The 17,088-nt window shown below is 38.8% G+C and overlaps 1 protein-coding gene across 6 annotated transcripts in view; it reads left to right on the forward strand.

The window, feature by feature from the left end:
- DCAF5 (DDB1 and CUL4 associated factor 5) overlaps positions 1–17,088 on the forward strand; it is a 79,222-nt gene that overhangs the window by 6,073 nt on the left and 56,061 nt on the right. For 4 of the 6 annotated variants that reach the window (XM_075103105.1, XM_075103108.1, XM_075103110.1 and 1 more), the window contains exons 2-5: positions 5,032–5,175; positions 9,429–9,465; positions 11,834–11,973; positions 16,264–16,393. In XM_075103105.1, coding sequence (XP_074959206.1) covers positions 5,032–5,175; positions 9,429–9,465; positions 11,834–11,973; positions 16,264–16,393 — 451 coding nt within the window. Of the gene's footprint in view, positions 1–932; positions 1,052–4,432; positions 4,611–5,031; positions 5,176–9,428; positions 9,466–11,833; positions 11,974–16,263; positions 16,394–17,088 lie in introns of those variants that run through there. The other 2 variants (XM_075103107.1, XM_075103106.1) reach the window with 2 other exon arrangements.

Genomic DNA, 17,088 nt, shown 5'->3' on the forward strand with positions numbered 1-17,088 from the left:
ACTGGTGTGATGGAAGCATCTGAAAAGGCGGAAGGAATAGGGAAGGAGAGGTTTTTTAGCTGACCTGACAGAAAAATCAACTGTCAGACTCTTTAACCTACTTGCCCCTCTGGCTGCATCACCACTGAATTCAATAAGAGGGAAAATAGCAGAAGCACATGGCAAGGGGGAGTGGGATTATATGTAACGTCAAACTGCACCCTCGGGCTAGATATTAAGATAATCTGCCTAATGGCAAGGATAATGAAGCTCTGAAATAGGCTGCCTAAAGAGGGTGTGAAATCCACATCAGTAGTGGATTTTTAAGAACAAACTAGACACACATTTGCTAGGAATAATTCTGACACAGTCTGGCTTTTTGCCCATGGCCAGGGTCAAGTAAGTGATCAACTTCTTGAAATACTGTCCGATCTTTCGGTGATTCGTCCCCACTGGTGTGTTTTGAGGCACTTCTGTTAGCACACAAGAGCTCAAGTGTGTTTTATGAGCTGTGCAGATACTGTTTAGACTAGATACGCTTTTGGCAAGGGTATGTTCTGGCCCCCTTCAAACTATTTTAGGACTAATAAGAACAGTCCTGGACTACAGGTAGACCACTGTTGCTGTGAGGTAGACTGTTTTTACAAATTTAATTGTGTATGAATGCAGTGATTACCTATCTAGAAGGTAACCAGATTGGGAAGGACTAGTCCAAAAGCAGGGCAAAACTAGAATGCTTTGTTTAGGAACTGTGGAGGCAGTGTTTGTGCTGAGTCATTTGGGACCTGTACACTTATCTAGAATAGGCATATTCAACCTTTAGTGTTTGTGCTAGTTTAAAAACAAAACAAACCCAAATGAAACCCCCCCAAAAAACAAACAATCCAAAACAAATGATAAACTTTTTTTGGGGGGGAGTCTTCCTTCTACCACCCCACCCTGGCCCCTGACTCTTGAGGTGTGCAGCATGCGCAAACGATTCTGAAGTGGGCAAACCATGAAGACGACAAGATGCTTTTAATTATTCTGGGAGGTTTACTTTGGGTCATCAGGAACTACAAGAGTGTCAAAGGTGAACATGAAGTGTTTGTCTACTTAAGACTCTGTTTCAGGATAACTATCCCAAGATTTGAAATGCAAGCTTTCTTTTTTAGATATGTTCTGTTATGTGTTTTCTGTGTAGAATTCCTTAATCCTCTGTCTCTTCATGTCCCTCATCACCGTTAGTCAGAAGGACCAAAGCATTAGCAAAGTATTTCAGTGACTTGGGGCAGGAGAAGAAATGTGTGTTTATGTATTTTTCATTTATGTGTGCTAGTGGAAAAAAAAAATACTGCTCTTTACATCAAGAATAATATGGGAAGGTGATAAAATTTCCAACCTCTCTGACCACAAACACTTCTTTAGTCTGACATCTCTTCCTGTCTGGTTTTGAATGTAGAAGCAGGTTAGACCCATAATGAACACTGAAGTACTTGTCTAATTACATCTTTTAAAATGTGGTTCCCTTCTGAAAAGTAACTGTAGAATGGCATTGTATGATTCTTAGCTGGGTAACACAAGCTTCTACTTTTCAAATTGTCAGTCATGCAGTCCTAAACAGAATTGGCAAAATAAGATGGAAGTGAGGCTATTTCCACTTTGTAGATGTGAAACGTATTACTTCTGACACCATGAACTGAAAAATTACAAATTCAAGACTTTATGTGGGGCTTCAGTTCCTAGAAAATCCACACGTGGAGCTCTGGTGCCTAAGGTATTTTCATAGGAGGCCATATATCCAGGTTTCCCAGATGTGTAGTAAGCCTGTTGCTCTTGGTATATGCTCTGTATTGCGTCGAGGACGTACCGTTGTCATGCAGTTTTTCTCTTTTGGGGAGCATTGCCTAGTTGTCACCAGCCTGTGCAGTGCGTCCAGTGCTTTTTGAAAAGTGTTGAGTGGCTTCTGCATCATGTGTTGGAGAACTGGTGTATGTGCACATTAAATCCACTGTAAACTGAAAGCCTCTCAATCTGCATTCATTGATCAACTACAGAACAAATGCTGTAGGCCTGGAGTTTAAGAGTTCTGTCACTTGCAATTTATGTTGCATAATGTGCGTATGCTTTGTCTGATGAATCATGGTTCCTTTCTAGAGTGTAAAAGCTCTATGTATTCACATTTTCTTTGCTGTCTCCCTGTATACCTGTCCATATGTGTATACCTCCCTCCTTTCTTACCTCTTAGTCTAACTTCTAAGACTCAGGTTTTGGTAGTGGAGACTGCATTTGCTGGTTTGCACCTCTCCTGGTTTCAGTCACATAAGACTTGCCTTTTCTTGGGTTTATTTGCCTGTGATTTAATACTACTTGTTCTGTAGTGTGGGGATGTGGAGGCTGGCAAAATGGCTTTCTGGCACAGATCCTCCTCTGTGACTGGACACATTGTTGAGGCTTTTTCTTTCTGGTGGAACTGGCCTTACATCAGAAATATTTCTGGAATAGCTGAATTGGAGTTAGACAGGAACACACTTCCAACCCAGTTAGCATTATCATTTTATTAAACCTCTCTGTCTCACTGGGGTGTGAGAGGAATTAAAATGAGGTGTGAAACAGGGGTGTAGAAGTTCTCAAAGACAAGTATGCGCAAGACAATACATAGATGGAGAAAGGACAGAACTGTGTGAGTGTGGGGAGCATCTAAAATAAACTGTGGAACACATGCCACCACCAAGGCAAACATAGTTCTTGGACTGCTGGAGTATTGGATATTCAATAGTGGGGCCCTTTGTACCAAAGTCTCATGGAGATCCAGGTGTCTGGGAAGAGAGAGACATTTGGATTCAGTAGGAAGAGTTGTTTCTAAGCTGAGCAGAGGAAGCAGGCACTAACATATAGAAACTTACAGAACATACAGAACTTATAGAAAAGAAGGTAGTGGCAACTTTTGAACACTGTCAAAAATTTTTCTGCAAAGGTTGCAATTTATCCCTTACCATACTGTGTGTGTGCTGGAAACCACAGTAATGTTTGTCTTTGGGTTTCTTCATTATTTTTTGTTTGTATCTGGATTAGGTGGGTAGTGGAAATGAATAGGATTTTGCTGTTAAAGTGAGACACCTAGATGGCTGTGCTATGAGGTAGGAGGATGTGTAGACTTACTGCAGTGGTTTTGCAAATTGGTTTGCTATGGTAACAATTAATAACAGTATGTTGTTATGTTTTGCCCTGAAATGTCTTTTATAGAAGTCTTGAAAGACAATAAATATAGTCTGATAGAAGCAATGTTGGTGTTCACCAGCCTTAAATGTTGCTTAAATTGTTTGCCAGGTAGAGATAACTTTAAGACTTGACCGTTGGCAGCTTTGGAAAGTAACCACTTCAGGTGTGACAATCACTTCTTGATTTTAGCATGACTAGTGTGGTCATATGTTTCAGCAGTCATGCATTTCTATGTCTCCTTATTACTAGCTCATCTGCAATCACTAGGGTGCAAATACAACTTTCTCTCCTATTTATAGACAGAAAGGAAGCTAAACTTGCATCGCTTTAGTTGACCATAAATTACCATGAGTTTTTCTGGACACATCACATCTTATTCTTATTCCCAGTAGTTATCAAATCCATCCCAGATCTTTTTATTGTCTATTACTTGTTTGCTCTGTAAAGTACAAAATCAGGAGGAGGAATACACAATAAATTTCATGGAGCATGGGTGAGCATGACATGCAGCTGTACTGTCTATCAAAGTGATTGTCATAAAATCTGTTAGGAGGCTTAAAGGCTGAGAGACTGTTAACTTAAAGGATGTTTGACATAGAAGTTTTCCCATGGAACTGAGTTTAATGGCATCATATGATGTGAAAAGTTTTAAGAAATCTGATTAACAGTAGTTACGAATTCTATACATTTTACTTCTTGAAGTAAACTGCAGACCAATTTATTTCAGTTCCCTTTTGTCTCTGTTTCATGCCTCTTTCTTTCTGGATAGCAGCTCAGAAGGCACTGAGTTTATGCTTTTGATTGTGCAAAGAAGCAGTCAAATGTTTTAAATGAAATCAGCATGTTTCTAGTGGCACTTTTGACTTGTGATGCCATTCCCTTTTGTTATTAAAGACAGATACCAAAAATATTTTGAGTCTGACTTGAAGCTTGATTCAGATTTTTACAGGCATCTAAAATTGATTTGGAGAGTGCTGTCCAATACAATAGTATCTTGAGTTTTTTTCTTTTCCTAATAAACAACATAATTAAAGCATGAACAGTGTCTAATAGTTACTTCATATCTGACCGTTTACCAGACAGAGAAGGCAGCACTTATATTTGTGCATAGAGCTCTAAACTGAGAACTGCACCTAGGGATGCAATCAGAATTAGTACAACAAGCTGTAAAGCAAGGCAGGGTTGAACTTTCCCCCCAGTTATTCTCTTTGTCAGGAGTTCACCTCAGAAATGTCTGTCTTCACCCCTACAGATCTAGAAGCATAACATAACTGTGAATGCTAAGGACTTCTCAATGCTTCAGTAAAATCTGTTTATGGCCAGATGCCAGTCCTGTAGCCAACCTATGCCATGAAGGCTTTGCAAAGACTGCTAGAGGAGACAGAGTTGTCAGTGAAAGCGGGGAAAAAAGTTCCTCTTTCATGAATAACGTAAGTGATGCTGGCAACAAGGAGTTGGTGTAGAAGCATTTTGCCAACATGCATATGTTGATCTGGCATGTAATTAATCTACAGCTTGCTACAGAATTTTACATACCAGTAAAATTCTCAGTCTTCAGGTTGCAATAGGTTGTCACTACATGTTGGCAGAATGGCAGCTGTTTCATACAAACTTTTCCTGCTGATTCCTCTGTTTTATTAATGTTAATTGAATATTAATATTCTCACAGTAAGGTGCATGGCATCTTAATGTAAATGCCTGTCTATATATCCAAACCCTTGCAAAGTATAAAATTTTTATGCTAATTAGGGTTTCAGCAAAGCCTTTTATGAATAACTGGAGAGTAAAATAACTTGTCTGACATCAATTTACACATGACTTGGGCAGTAATGCACATTTCCTTTCTTCTAGGAGGGGATGACCGCCGGGTCTTACTTTGGCATATGGAAGAAGCCATCCACTCAAGAGTCAAACCAGTTCAGCTGAAAGGAGAGCATCATTCTAATATCTTCTGCCTAGCTTTCAATAGTGGCAATACAAAAGTGTTCTCTGGAGGTAAGGAAGGAAGAGCACCCTGATTTCACAGGAGTTTGCATTATGAAGGCCTTAGAGTAGAAGTCATAAGTGAGATCCTGCCCCACATGAAAGGTCTGTTCCATAGTCCCCTCAGGATCTGGAAGGTGTCCTTAATCAGCAGCTGAAGATTCTTTGGGAACTGGGAATTCTTTAGCTACCACAACATTTTCAATTGTCATGCTTCTCCTTTTCGCATCATGTCTTGAGCTATCGTGAGAATCCTAGGTCCAGTCTGCTCCTATTTGTGCTACAGACTGTGGAACGTGGTCTTTATTATTCCCTATTAGCTGTACTGAGAGCAGACCCTGCATCCTCTCTGGCACTTAAGCCTGATGCTTGAAAGTCTCTGCTGCTACTAGCTGATTTTAATGCACCCTGAGATGGCTAATGAAGGACTATTGCCATCTATTGGTGGATCACTTTTCAGACCCCATTTCAGTCCTCACTAGGTAAGTGGCTGCCTTGTAGATGTTCGCACATTGGGCTCTAACTGGCCTTGATATTCTTCATCTTTTTTAATATAAATCCACTTTTAAATGGAAATTTTAATTCAGCGTTAAAATGAATATAAGGAAAGTGGGCAGGTACTTGTTCTGGAGTAATAATACCTAGAATTTCGGTTCGTTTCACCACTTGATTTTTTTTTTTTTTTTTAAAACGTTGAGGTAGGAGAAAAATCTAATTGAGAGGAAAAAGGCACAATAGCTCAAAATGCAGAGTGATTTTCTGCTGTACTTCTTCCTCTGTCTGGTATGATAATAGAATGGACAGAAATTCGTATCTTTCATCAGTATGTCCATTAACATACAGCTAGACTTATTTTAGGATATTGTGAGACTACTTGGTCAGAGCCCTTCATTACCTTTTTGAACCAAGATTCATCAGCTGCAAATCAATGCTATAAATTGATTTGAAGCGCATGTGAATGGTGGAAGCTTCCCATCCTACAACGCTGTGTTAAAACTATAACAACCCGTAATAAAAAGGTATGACGAAGCTTAAGATGGTGTCAATTTTAAGGATTAAATGATTCAGATACACTTCTCAGGCAGATAAAATCCCAAAAATGTCAAATAGCGATGTCTGTGTTCTGATTCTGTGGACTGCTACTTCTTTTATGGGAAAGACAGCAGTCCGCACTGTCTTCAAATGAATGTACCTGCATGAGTGAGTCCAATGAAATTTTGGGCTGGAGTCTGTTTTACTTTAGTTTGAATTCAGACAAATGGAACCATACATGAATATTCAAAGAATGAACTGTGCTAAATCTTGCTGAAACAGCTGTGATGGTATTTTCTCATTTCTAATTCAACCCTCTGTCCATTGGGCCCTGCTATCAGAGGCTACTGTTTTCACAGGAAGGGCAGCCGAGTGGTTTGACTGTACCTTGCCGCTGCAGTTAACACCTGCAATTGGAGATTTACATCATTGATTATGGTGGATTTTTGCTCAGATGTCAGGTTAGATGAACTGTGACAGCTGATGCACAGACAAACTGGCTGTTCTATCCCTTTTTTTTTTTCCCCTCCTCCAGTTTGCATAAACACACTGTGCCTCTGCCAGAAATTATTTCCGTTGGAGGAGTCAGGAGTTCTTTCAGCTGCTCCACTAAGATTTGCAGAGCTCATCTGCAAGGGCTGCAAGCCTGACTCTTGGATCCCTTGTAAAGAGTAATTTTGCTGCATGGCCTAGATGTACCATCTGTTTTATCTCTGCCAGTAAAATGGGACTATCTATATTTATTCACTCAATGATTTCTGGGATAGTCGTAAAAGGTCTGAAAGAATTGTGGGATCTATTGGTTGTCATCCCCCCCAGTACTGAAGTTGGAGTTGTATCCAAATCATGGAAGTTGGAATACTTCAAAACACTAAAAACTAGAGTGTGGAAACTAGCACAAGGTGCACAGAGCTCCATTCTGTAAATAAAGCTGCCAGTGACTAATGACACAGGATCTGGTGACCTTTCCCTAAAGCAGCTCTTGGTAGCAGAGGAGAAAGGATTTTCCACTTCAGTACAAGTTGAATTTCATTGAAGGAATTTCAAAGCTCTTTGCTTTGAAGGAGCACATGTGTAGCATGCACCATGTGTAGCCATTACAAAAATGGAAGGCAGGAAGTGAGTGGACAGTGTTTTGCATGTAGTGTGTGGAGAAGTGTCTCAGGATACCAAGGAAGTTCCCATCCCTGAAGAATAATACTGTTGCCCTTCTATGTCCAAAGACACAGAGCGCAGAGCAGCATTTGAAATAAAAGATCCCCTCTTAGTAAAGCATGGATTTTTTTTTTTGGTGGTTTTCTTTTGCATTTAATGTTAGCTATAGGAAAAGCTGAAATAAACCTATAGGGAACAGAATTTGTTTCTGTAGAGGCCTGATGTGACACATGGGGTTTAGGCCACCTTAACTGTGCTCCTCTGTATGTGCTCTGCAGTATTTCATCCTCACAGGTATAATTGAAGGGAATGGCAGATAATTCTTGTCTTTCTGGTTGTTGTAACTGCAGTTATCAAAGGAGGAGAGATTATAAATAGGAGCATTGCATATACAATTACAACCTAGTTATTCTCAATGAAGAATGAACTTTCCTGTGTTAAAGTAAAACACTGTAAGTGGGAACCCTACTGTGCTGAACAGCAGTGACATTTTCTGCAGGGATGAATCCTTACCAGAAGCAACTAAGCAGTTTGTGGTTAGATTTTTGTCACCACCTTCTCCTCCCACACACAAAACAGAAGTAGTGGTTATTCCACACACCCCCTCCTTTCATTCTTTCCCATTCTGGACCTTGTGATGGAAGGGAAGGTTAATCCCGTGACAATGAGAGGCCTGAAGCCAGGCATCTAGAATGATTCTTGTGCTCATACTGTATGGAGAGTCAGGAGGAGGAGTGTCTGCTGAAGGAAATTTTGTCACTGGTGAAACTAGGCTGCATTTTTCACTGGTGAAATGCATAGGCACTAGAGTAGTTTTACTAGGTATAAACCTTGCCTGTAATGTATAATGGGCAGTTTCCATTGCAATTAATGATCAAAGGATGCTTATGCGCAAGTGATTTGTTTATTGTAGCATGGAAAAGATGAGCTACTGTGGTAATCTAAGGCTGGCATGATTTAAGTAGGAGCCTGTGCAAAGACCAAGAAGATGTAGAAAAATCTCACACTTCATTAGTCAAAGAGAAACTTTCTCATATTTATTCTGTTGGGACAGAATACAAATTGAAATGTGTATGGGAAAAATGAAAATTAAAATAACTGAACACCTAAAAATCATAACATGAAATCTTTTTCCTTCTGAACCTCTGGCTTTGGTGTACATTAGGAAAGCTTCAACTTGATACCATAACTACAAAGACATAAGTGCAAAAATATGACTTTGGGGGGTTTCTGGGTTTTTTTTTGTTTGTTTGGGGATTTTTTGTTTGTTTGTTGGTTTGGGTTTTTTTCTGAAATATAAATATGTCCTTAAATATTTCTAAAGAGGAGGTGCCAAATTAGATAAATTTATATTCGGTGCAGAGACTAAAAAAAAATATTCTGTTGCTATAGCTTGAAAAACACTGTGTGAGCCAGTGGAGTTACTTTATAGCTGTGACCTTCTTAGTCTGCATGCATGTGGTTAGCCTCCATTGTATTTAATGAATGTGATCAAAGAAAAGTGACATGATTGTCCGGTTACTTGGTTTGTTTTTTGTTAATACAAAAGAAATTACACTTGCTGTCACGTTCCTGCCGTCTCAATGGTTGCAGAACTCTTAACGTGGACTGTGTGAACTGGTGGTGTTTTAGCTGGGAGCTCAGTGCATTTTGCTTATGGCATCTCTTTTCTCCTTCCATTATCATTTTATGGAGCATCCTCTGAGCAGGAAGAAAGGTATATTCACATGAGAGTTAAGGATTCTACTGCTTTATATAGTATTCTTCTCTTTACTGCAAATGTCCCAACTCTCAAGCTCAAACTGAACAATGATCGGTAATACAGTTAAGTAGAATTACTTATTGAGCAGTAGCAGATGGAATGGATTGGTGCATTTAATCATGACTGGAAATGTCACATTGGAGGCTTTCACATAACTGAGCAGGGGGCTGACCACTTGGCAACGGAACTTCTTTCTGCTTCAGTTTTATTTTCAAAATATAATTTTTTTTAAAAAGTATTGGGTGTGGGTTTTTTTCACTATTATGCTTTCTAACCACTGGAACATGATGTTAAGTGTTTATATTTCTCTTTATAGGCAATGATGAGCAAGTTATTCTCCATGACGTTGAAAGGTAAATACACAGCTTGTGTTTCCACTGCTTCAAGAGGTCGTTTAATGTCAATTCACTGCAGGCACTTTTTGTTTTAAATTAATGGTCTGGCAGAAGAGCATAGTGTTTTAATCCTGAAACATGCTTTTTATTTATCTAAATTCATATCTGGAGTGAAGTATTGCCCACCACCCCATTTTTTTCACCACTTGGGTTCTGCATCGTTTTGACCTTGGGAAAGAGAATGGTTGGTTATTAAACACACATGCTCTCCTGCAGGCAATATAGTAGGTTCTGAGTAGCTTCAGAGCCATATTATTCTGGCACATACACAAGTATTGTGGCACATATGGGCTTTTTGTTTTGCTCCTCAAAACACTTACCTGACTTGTATTTAAGATAGCTAGTGCTTGGCCTACCTAACTACCTTTTAAAACTTTAGCTGCAGCTGCCTGATTCTCCACAATAATGTGAAGCATATTTATTTTGATACTTAGTTTTTACCAAAACTGCAAAGCAGTTGGAAATTAGGCTTTGTTGTGCTACATCAAGGTTAAGCTCTTACTCAAAATATACTAAATACAGTAGTGGTATGGAGCTCTCTAGAAATGTCTTTTGAGCTTACTGCTTTTGAAGTAGAAAAAAAAACAAAGTTAAAATTTTGGTCTGTACTGATAACTTATACAGATTTAAGCAATGACTGTTTAAATAACTTGAGCTCAAGAAAATCAAGTATAAAGAAAAAGCAGGAAGAGACCTATGTAAGAACAGAAAAATATAAAACCTTAAATCTTTTTTGAGTTGCCTGAATCCATGATTTGGACATATTTCATGCTAGGCTTGTCCAAAGCCTTTTGCATTGAACTGATTAGTGTACATCTGCCTTTCATCATACCTTTTATCTACTTCTTGTATAAATCCTACATGAGAGCTGGGCAAAAGTAACTTCATCCTACTCTTCTAATGCTTTCTCAGAAATATTATGTTTGGTGGGTGGTCTTGTTGTGGCTTGACTTTTTTGGAGTTTAGGGTTTTTTTGGGGGTGCATGGTTTTTGTGGGTGTTTTTGTTTGGTTTGGGGGGGAGGGTTTTTTTGTTTGGTGTTCCGGTTTTGTTGTTTTTGTAGTTCAGTGGGGAAATATAAAAATTTTAGATGCTGGTCTTTGTGTTCTGACTTCTCAATCTTCTACAAGATCTTTGTCTTTAGCAATTTTCTACAGAACACATTTTTTCCTGCTATGTCTTGCTTAGATGTTTTAACAAGTCTTTTTGATATGTATATATTTTTAATTTGCTTTTGTTATCAGGGGTTTTTTAGGAACACTAAGTCCAGTTGTAATGCACACAGAATTCATTCCTCTAAAGCTATTTGTGTGATCTTCTGAAAGAAACCTTACTAGTCTGGCACACTGAATTCTGATTTTTATAGAAAGAGTACTCTGTCTTGTTGAATGATAACACTTGGTCTATCAACTGCTTTTTCATGCTTTTAAATGGCTTTTTCTGTTCCTGCTTTTTTTGTCCTTTCCATTAATGATCCATGAGACAGAATTAGTAGATTTTTCACTAAGAGCATTGATTGCCCTGTGAGCAAAACACTGATTTTATGTAGGATCTCTTTGGTGGAGTTTCTGTGAGGTGTGGAGATTGGCAAACCCCCTTTACTTCTTCAGAGAATATACTTTGTGTACAAAGAAATGAAACAACCCCAGAATATTCTGTCTTGGTATTTTAGCTTTTAGCCTCTCCATGCCACAATTTCTTCCTTTTTAAATTATCTAAGAAGTTGGGAAAAGAATGGACAATGGGCTTTTTTTTTGTTGGGCGGGGAATGGATGAAATCCAGATCCTTTGTGGGGACTTATTTTTATTTTGTTCTCTTTTGCTGCTTTTTCTATATGGAAGAAATAAAGGTCTGGTCTATCCTGGAGAACCAAGAAAACTTGTTTAAAAAAACAGCTAAAAAGTTGCTTCTTTGAGCTTCCACCAAAGTTTTGGAGGATATAGAAGCCTGTATTAAAGAATGAACTCTGTCTTATTTTCCTTTTTATGTTAAATAGTGTAAATTTAGTTCACAGATCCCAAGACCTCTTTCCCTTTCCCATTACCTCCTCCCAGCCTTAATCTAATGCAAGACAATTTCCATAGCATCTTGCAGTTTATGAAGCTTTTAATGTGTGGGGTTTGGTTCGAGGGTTTTTTTTCTTCATAGCATGATATCTTGGTCACTTTACATGGGCTCTTTGTTTTTTACTCTAATTAAACTTCTTATGAAGTTACATAAACCTTGTCACTAAGTATTACTAGGTAGATTAAACTGTAAGTAATTTTGCTTCTTAAAACAACAGCAGAAGAAGGAAGAATGATAATCCTGTGTGTCTTTTCTCCAGCACTGAGACTTTGGATGTGTTCGCCCACGAAGATGCAGTGTACGGCCTTTCAGTGAGCCCAGTAAATGACAACATCTTTGCCAGTTCATCAGATGATGGCCGGGTTCTTATCTGGGACATCCGAGAGTCTTCCCATGGAGGTGAGATCTCTAGATGGAAAAGATCATTGATTTAGAAAGAATTTAGGCAAGGTAGGGAAGGGAAAAGTTATGTTTATCTGGGACAGTCGAGGCAGGAAGCATTGGAGAAGGGTGAAAGTAAGGCATAATTCTTGTGGCTGCTAATAGGCAAGCCCTGGTCTTTACAGTTCAGTGTTACTGTCTTAAATGACTTCATAAAGTACTAGCATATAGTGCAGGCTAGCATAGAACTTGGTATGAACAGGTATTAACTTGAGTAAAGAAGCAGTGGAGAACATGTTTCTTCAGTAAAAACATCTTGCTAAACTTGAAATCAGTTAAGAATGTGGATTCTTTTTGTTTTGGTTTTTGTCTATAGCCTGGGATAAAAAATTTTTTGGATGTTTAGAAAGCTGTTGTTTTGATTTGAGTAATTTCCCAAAGTTATTTATATGCTTTCCTTTGTCACTGAAAATTGTTCTTATGCATAATGTTTTCTGGTGGTATGGAGACTTAGACACCTTAGGTGATAACAGGGAAGTTGAATTATTACTTCAATCCTTGTTTTCTAAAACAGAACTGAATACTGTTGGCTTATGTAACAAACCTGCAGCTTCTCAAAACACTGCAATCTGTTTTTACAGCTGCAGTTTTAAGGCTGAGGAATTAAAGTTTAGACCTGTAGTTACATAAATTTGGAATGGAATACTTCAGTAATTGAATTTCAGTATATGAATACTTAAATAATACACTGGTAAAGGAAGTTGTGAGTTTACTCCATCCTATAGAACACAAAACTGAGAATTTAAAGCTGAGCAATCTGTGGGAGTACAGAATCTGGTTCCCTGCCTTCTAAAATAAACTTTCATCCATCCTTTTTTGTAAGCTGATTAAATGCAATTGCCTCAACTCATAGTTTCTACCGGTCTTACAGGAAACTTGTTTATGGCACTGAAATCCAGCTTATGTGCTTTGTGGCAATTTGTACACATTTGTTGTTGGGTCAAGGCTGCTGCTTAAATGAATTAGCTTTTTTCATACCTAGTGAATTTGGTAACTTTCTAGACTGCAATTCTGTCCCTTTTTGGCTAGGAAATGAACACTGAAATAAGACACTTTATAGTTTCACAGGAGTATTTTAGAGCCACTACTATCATGAGGGCTTTTCTGAACATGAGTAACCAGAATTAGGTCTGTCTTGATAAGCCCACCAGAATACTGCCAAGTAGATTGCTTATTGATGCCCTCCCTACCCCAGGCATATTGCCTTTGTATAAACAGAAACTAAATACACTAGCACTGCATTCAGTTTTCATTAGTCTGATTCTTACTGTGAATTCTGATTCTCTTGTGCAATTGTGATACCCCTTATCTCTTTCCCATCTGGTAATTTTCGTAAAACATTCTGAAAAACAATGCATGCACTCAGTATATGTGTATCACAGACTTTAATTAAAATATTTCTCTTCTATCTCTTTGTGGAACTCATTAATAACCTCCCTCTTGCTCAGAAGTCCCTTACTAGTACAGTGAACTGTTGTCTTTCCTTCAGCCAGTTTTGTACCCCATGCAACATCCTTTGCTATCCCAACTGCCTGTAGCTAAACTTGATACTAATACCACATGTGAATTTAGTTCTCATTAGATCTAGCACTTTTCCCCTGTATAAAAGGTCAGTTACTTTATCAAATAAAGAGATCAAATTAGTCTGATGTGACTAATTTACCTTTGATAAATCTGGGTGTCACTTCATCCCTATCTTTCTGTTTTTATAATATGCAAGTGATGTGACCAGACACTGAATATGGCTTCCAAATTAGAAAGGGTGAAATGCTGCTTTATTTCCTTCTCCTGAATGCCACACCATAAAGATCAGTCTGTTAGGAGAACTACCTGTTGCTGACAGTGGATGTCAACTGTTGGTGGGACTGGATGCTTAAATGCTTGTATGAAGCTGCTCAGTATTGTAAGCTAATGTCCCATCTGCTTTGCATTTCTGAAACTGCATGAAATAAGGTTTACCCTTTGTTGTAGTTAAACCTTGCTACTGCTTTTACTGTTGCTGAGACTTTGTATGAGAAGGCTGCACCAGTGAAAATGGAGTAGTGTCTTAGGTTCTTTTTAAACCAAGGGCTTTTGCATGCTTATACAGGAGTCCTAAGTCAGCATTTATGTGAGCCCTGCCAATGTTTACTACGATATAATGCTCGTCACTGGGGTAATTCACTTCTCTGCAATGGTATTGTCACGGGAATAGGCACTATGCTTGCCAGTGTTATGTATAGCTAGTTACCTTGAGTGGCCAGCTCATTAAAATCTTGCAAATAACCACGTAGTTTAAAATAGTGCAGTAAAAGAGGCTGGAAAAGGGGTTTCACTCCCTGTCTGTTTCTCCCTGTCTTTCACTGCTGAGTGATTTATGCAGTATTTTTTTATAAACTCACTTTTCATTTTTGTTAGAGATGGTGTTGAGCTTCTCCCTTGAGAAACACTTTCATACTCTGATGTATGAGAGCTACAATTATGAATGAGCATAAAGAACAATAAAAAAAGTAATCCCCCTACTTTTCATTAAAGTGATTCAGTGCCTTATTAGTTTAGCTCCTGTAATCTCTTTAATTTGACAGGCTGAAAGGCAACTCTTGATATTTTAGAACAAAAGGCTATTTATAATTAAGGGGTGAGGGAAAACACCCGTAATTAGTGACAATGATTTTACTAGACAAACGTACACAAATTAAAAGTTTATTTTTAAAAAAACAACCCCTTTACTTGGCAATCTGATATTGTCTCTCCACTCGGCTGACGCGGGCCTTTGCTCCTCAGTGGGGACTGCAATTTTAATAAGTCACTTATGTCCCAGCAGGGATCTGATTTGATGATGCAAATGTAGAAGGTCAGTTTTGGTTTTAAACCTTATTTGGAGCTCCCGGCAGACCGATAGCAATCTCTAAAGCTTTGGGGCAGGCTGGCAGAACAAAAGTTTGCTCCTGTTCTTCCCTTTACCTCTGCCTCCTACGACAATTAATAGCACCAGGGAGCTTCAGCCATGATCAGAGACCTTTGTTTTGATCACTGCTAAATGAATATTAAAAAGGAAAGTCCGTGTCAAAAAGCTGTAATGGAGAATAAAAGGAGGATACACATGTGGCAGGCCAAGTAGAAGAATTGTCTCAATTGTTTGATGGGCAGTAGTTTCAGAAGGTACTGGGAATTTGGGAGGGTTATCTGTTTAACCATGTAAAATATGTCTTTGAGGGATGTGAGGAAAGAAATTAAGTACCTTTGGAGGTGCTTGTGGGGCTAAATGTGCCTGCACACAGTGGCTCAAATTAGGGCAGTAAGAGTCTCCCAAACAACACAGTGGTTACATCAAAGCAAACAGTGAATTTAAAAAGTCTGGCATAATCCCTGGCTCAAAATAGGCATTGATTCTTGTTTAAGTTGAGTGGAAGGGTGGCTGCATGCCACAAAAGATACACACAGCAAAGAGAATTAGGCTGTGCCTAAAGCCATGAAGCTAGCAGAAAGATACAGGGAGGGATGACAGAGTCAAGGCTTTTTCCCACTCTTCATGGCAGCAGCGTTTTGACAGAATGAATAGGGCAGAGTAGCAGCCCGAACAGTCTTGTAACACTAATCAAGGTGAGAGGGAGAGTCTGGATGAGCACCTTTTTAACTCTGTGTGTGAACAGAAAAAGCCAACTGTTAACATTTTTATGCAGGAGAAACACCCTTCTTGTCTACTTGTACAGCTGCTTGTACAGCACTTAAGAGGTGGCAGGACTCTTTTCTGCAGGGTTGGCAGCTTGCTTTGAGCTGACTTCCATACGAACTTATTTAACTCTTTGTAATATTATTCTGCTGTATAAGCAATTGCTGCTATGTTTACAGTTTGCGTGATCATCAATGGCTGTGGAATCCTCCAGGTGTATATTGCTAAGGCAACTTTTAGAAGCGCCCCCGTGTGTAGTTCTTGTTAGATGACCATTTGGTCATGAACATGAAGATTCAAATACTTGATCTTTAAGCGGCTAGCTTTAAACTCGACCTTCCATAAGCAAAATGGTGTCTTGAAATCCAGTCTGTGTCCTTTTCCATGTTTTGACAAAGGTAACACATACGTGGGTGGATTTTAAAACCTCAGTTTTTATATTGCTTTGGATGTGTCAGCTTGAGAAATGGTTTGAACATGCCTCCATGTCTTCAGATATTGTTATACTGGTTCCATAGTAAGCTGCCGAACTTATTGCATTGAACAGTTTTATGCGTTGTTTGTTCTTATGTCTGAAATGTCAACTTTTTCAACAGACCCCTTCTGCTTGGCACACTACCCATCAGCCTTTCACAGTGTGATGTTCAATCCAGTAGAACCCAGATTACTGGCTACTGCCAACTCTAAGGAAGGTGTGGGACTCTGGGATATTCGTAAACCTCAGAGGTAAGATCTGGCTAGCCTTGTCTTACACTGTGCTCTTTCTTTCCTTTTGAGAGGTGATGACATGCCACTCTCTCATTTTAAATTCAGAACTTAGGATGGTAAGAAAAGAGGCAGAACAAAGGTAACAGGAATGTTAGTAATGTTGAATTAAATAATTTTGCATGATTAACATTCTCCTTCATACATATGATCTCGTTTGATTTAAAATGGGGCTAGATCTCCAGTGTTAAGGTAAGTGATTTTGGAAGCCTGCCTGGCCTCACCACTGCAGACTAACTTGGATTATTGTGTCAAGGTCACATCATTATATTTGGCACTGGCCTGCTAATACTGGAAAAAGCCATGGTGAGCAATGCTTGGTTTACAGTTTGTTTTTTCTACCCAGCTCAGTTTTCAGTGGCTGACTAGAGATTGTGGGCAAGGCAGCTTTTTACTCAATGCTTATGGGTTTTATGTGACTTCCTAGACACCTGGATAATCACTTTGGCTACATAACGTGCTTCTAGATTTGTACAGAATTTTAAACAAATGAAAAAAAGAATAAGTTTGCAGTATTAAGTGTGGCTAGACTGGGTTCTGAAGTGGACGTAAGAAGTGTCATACCAGAGTTCTGCATGCGTGAGAGATTAAGCTTCTGTTGAAGTCTTTTTCAATCTTTGAGATTTTGAAAGTAATTTCCTTTTATTATCATAATA

The sequence above is a fragment of the Phalacrocorax aristotelis genome, chromosome 9 (assembly GCF_949628215.1).
Source record: "Phalacrocorax aristotelis chromosome 9, bGulAri2.1, whole genome shotgun sequence".
Lineage (NCBI taxonomy): Eukaryota > Metazoa > Chordata > Aves > Suliformes > Phalacrocoracidae > Phalacrocorax > Phalacrocorax aristotelis.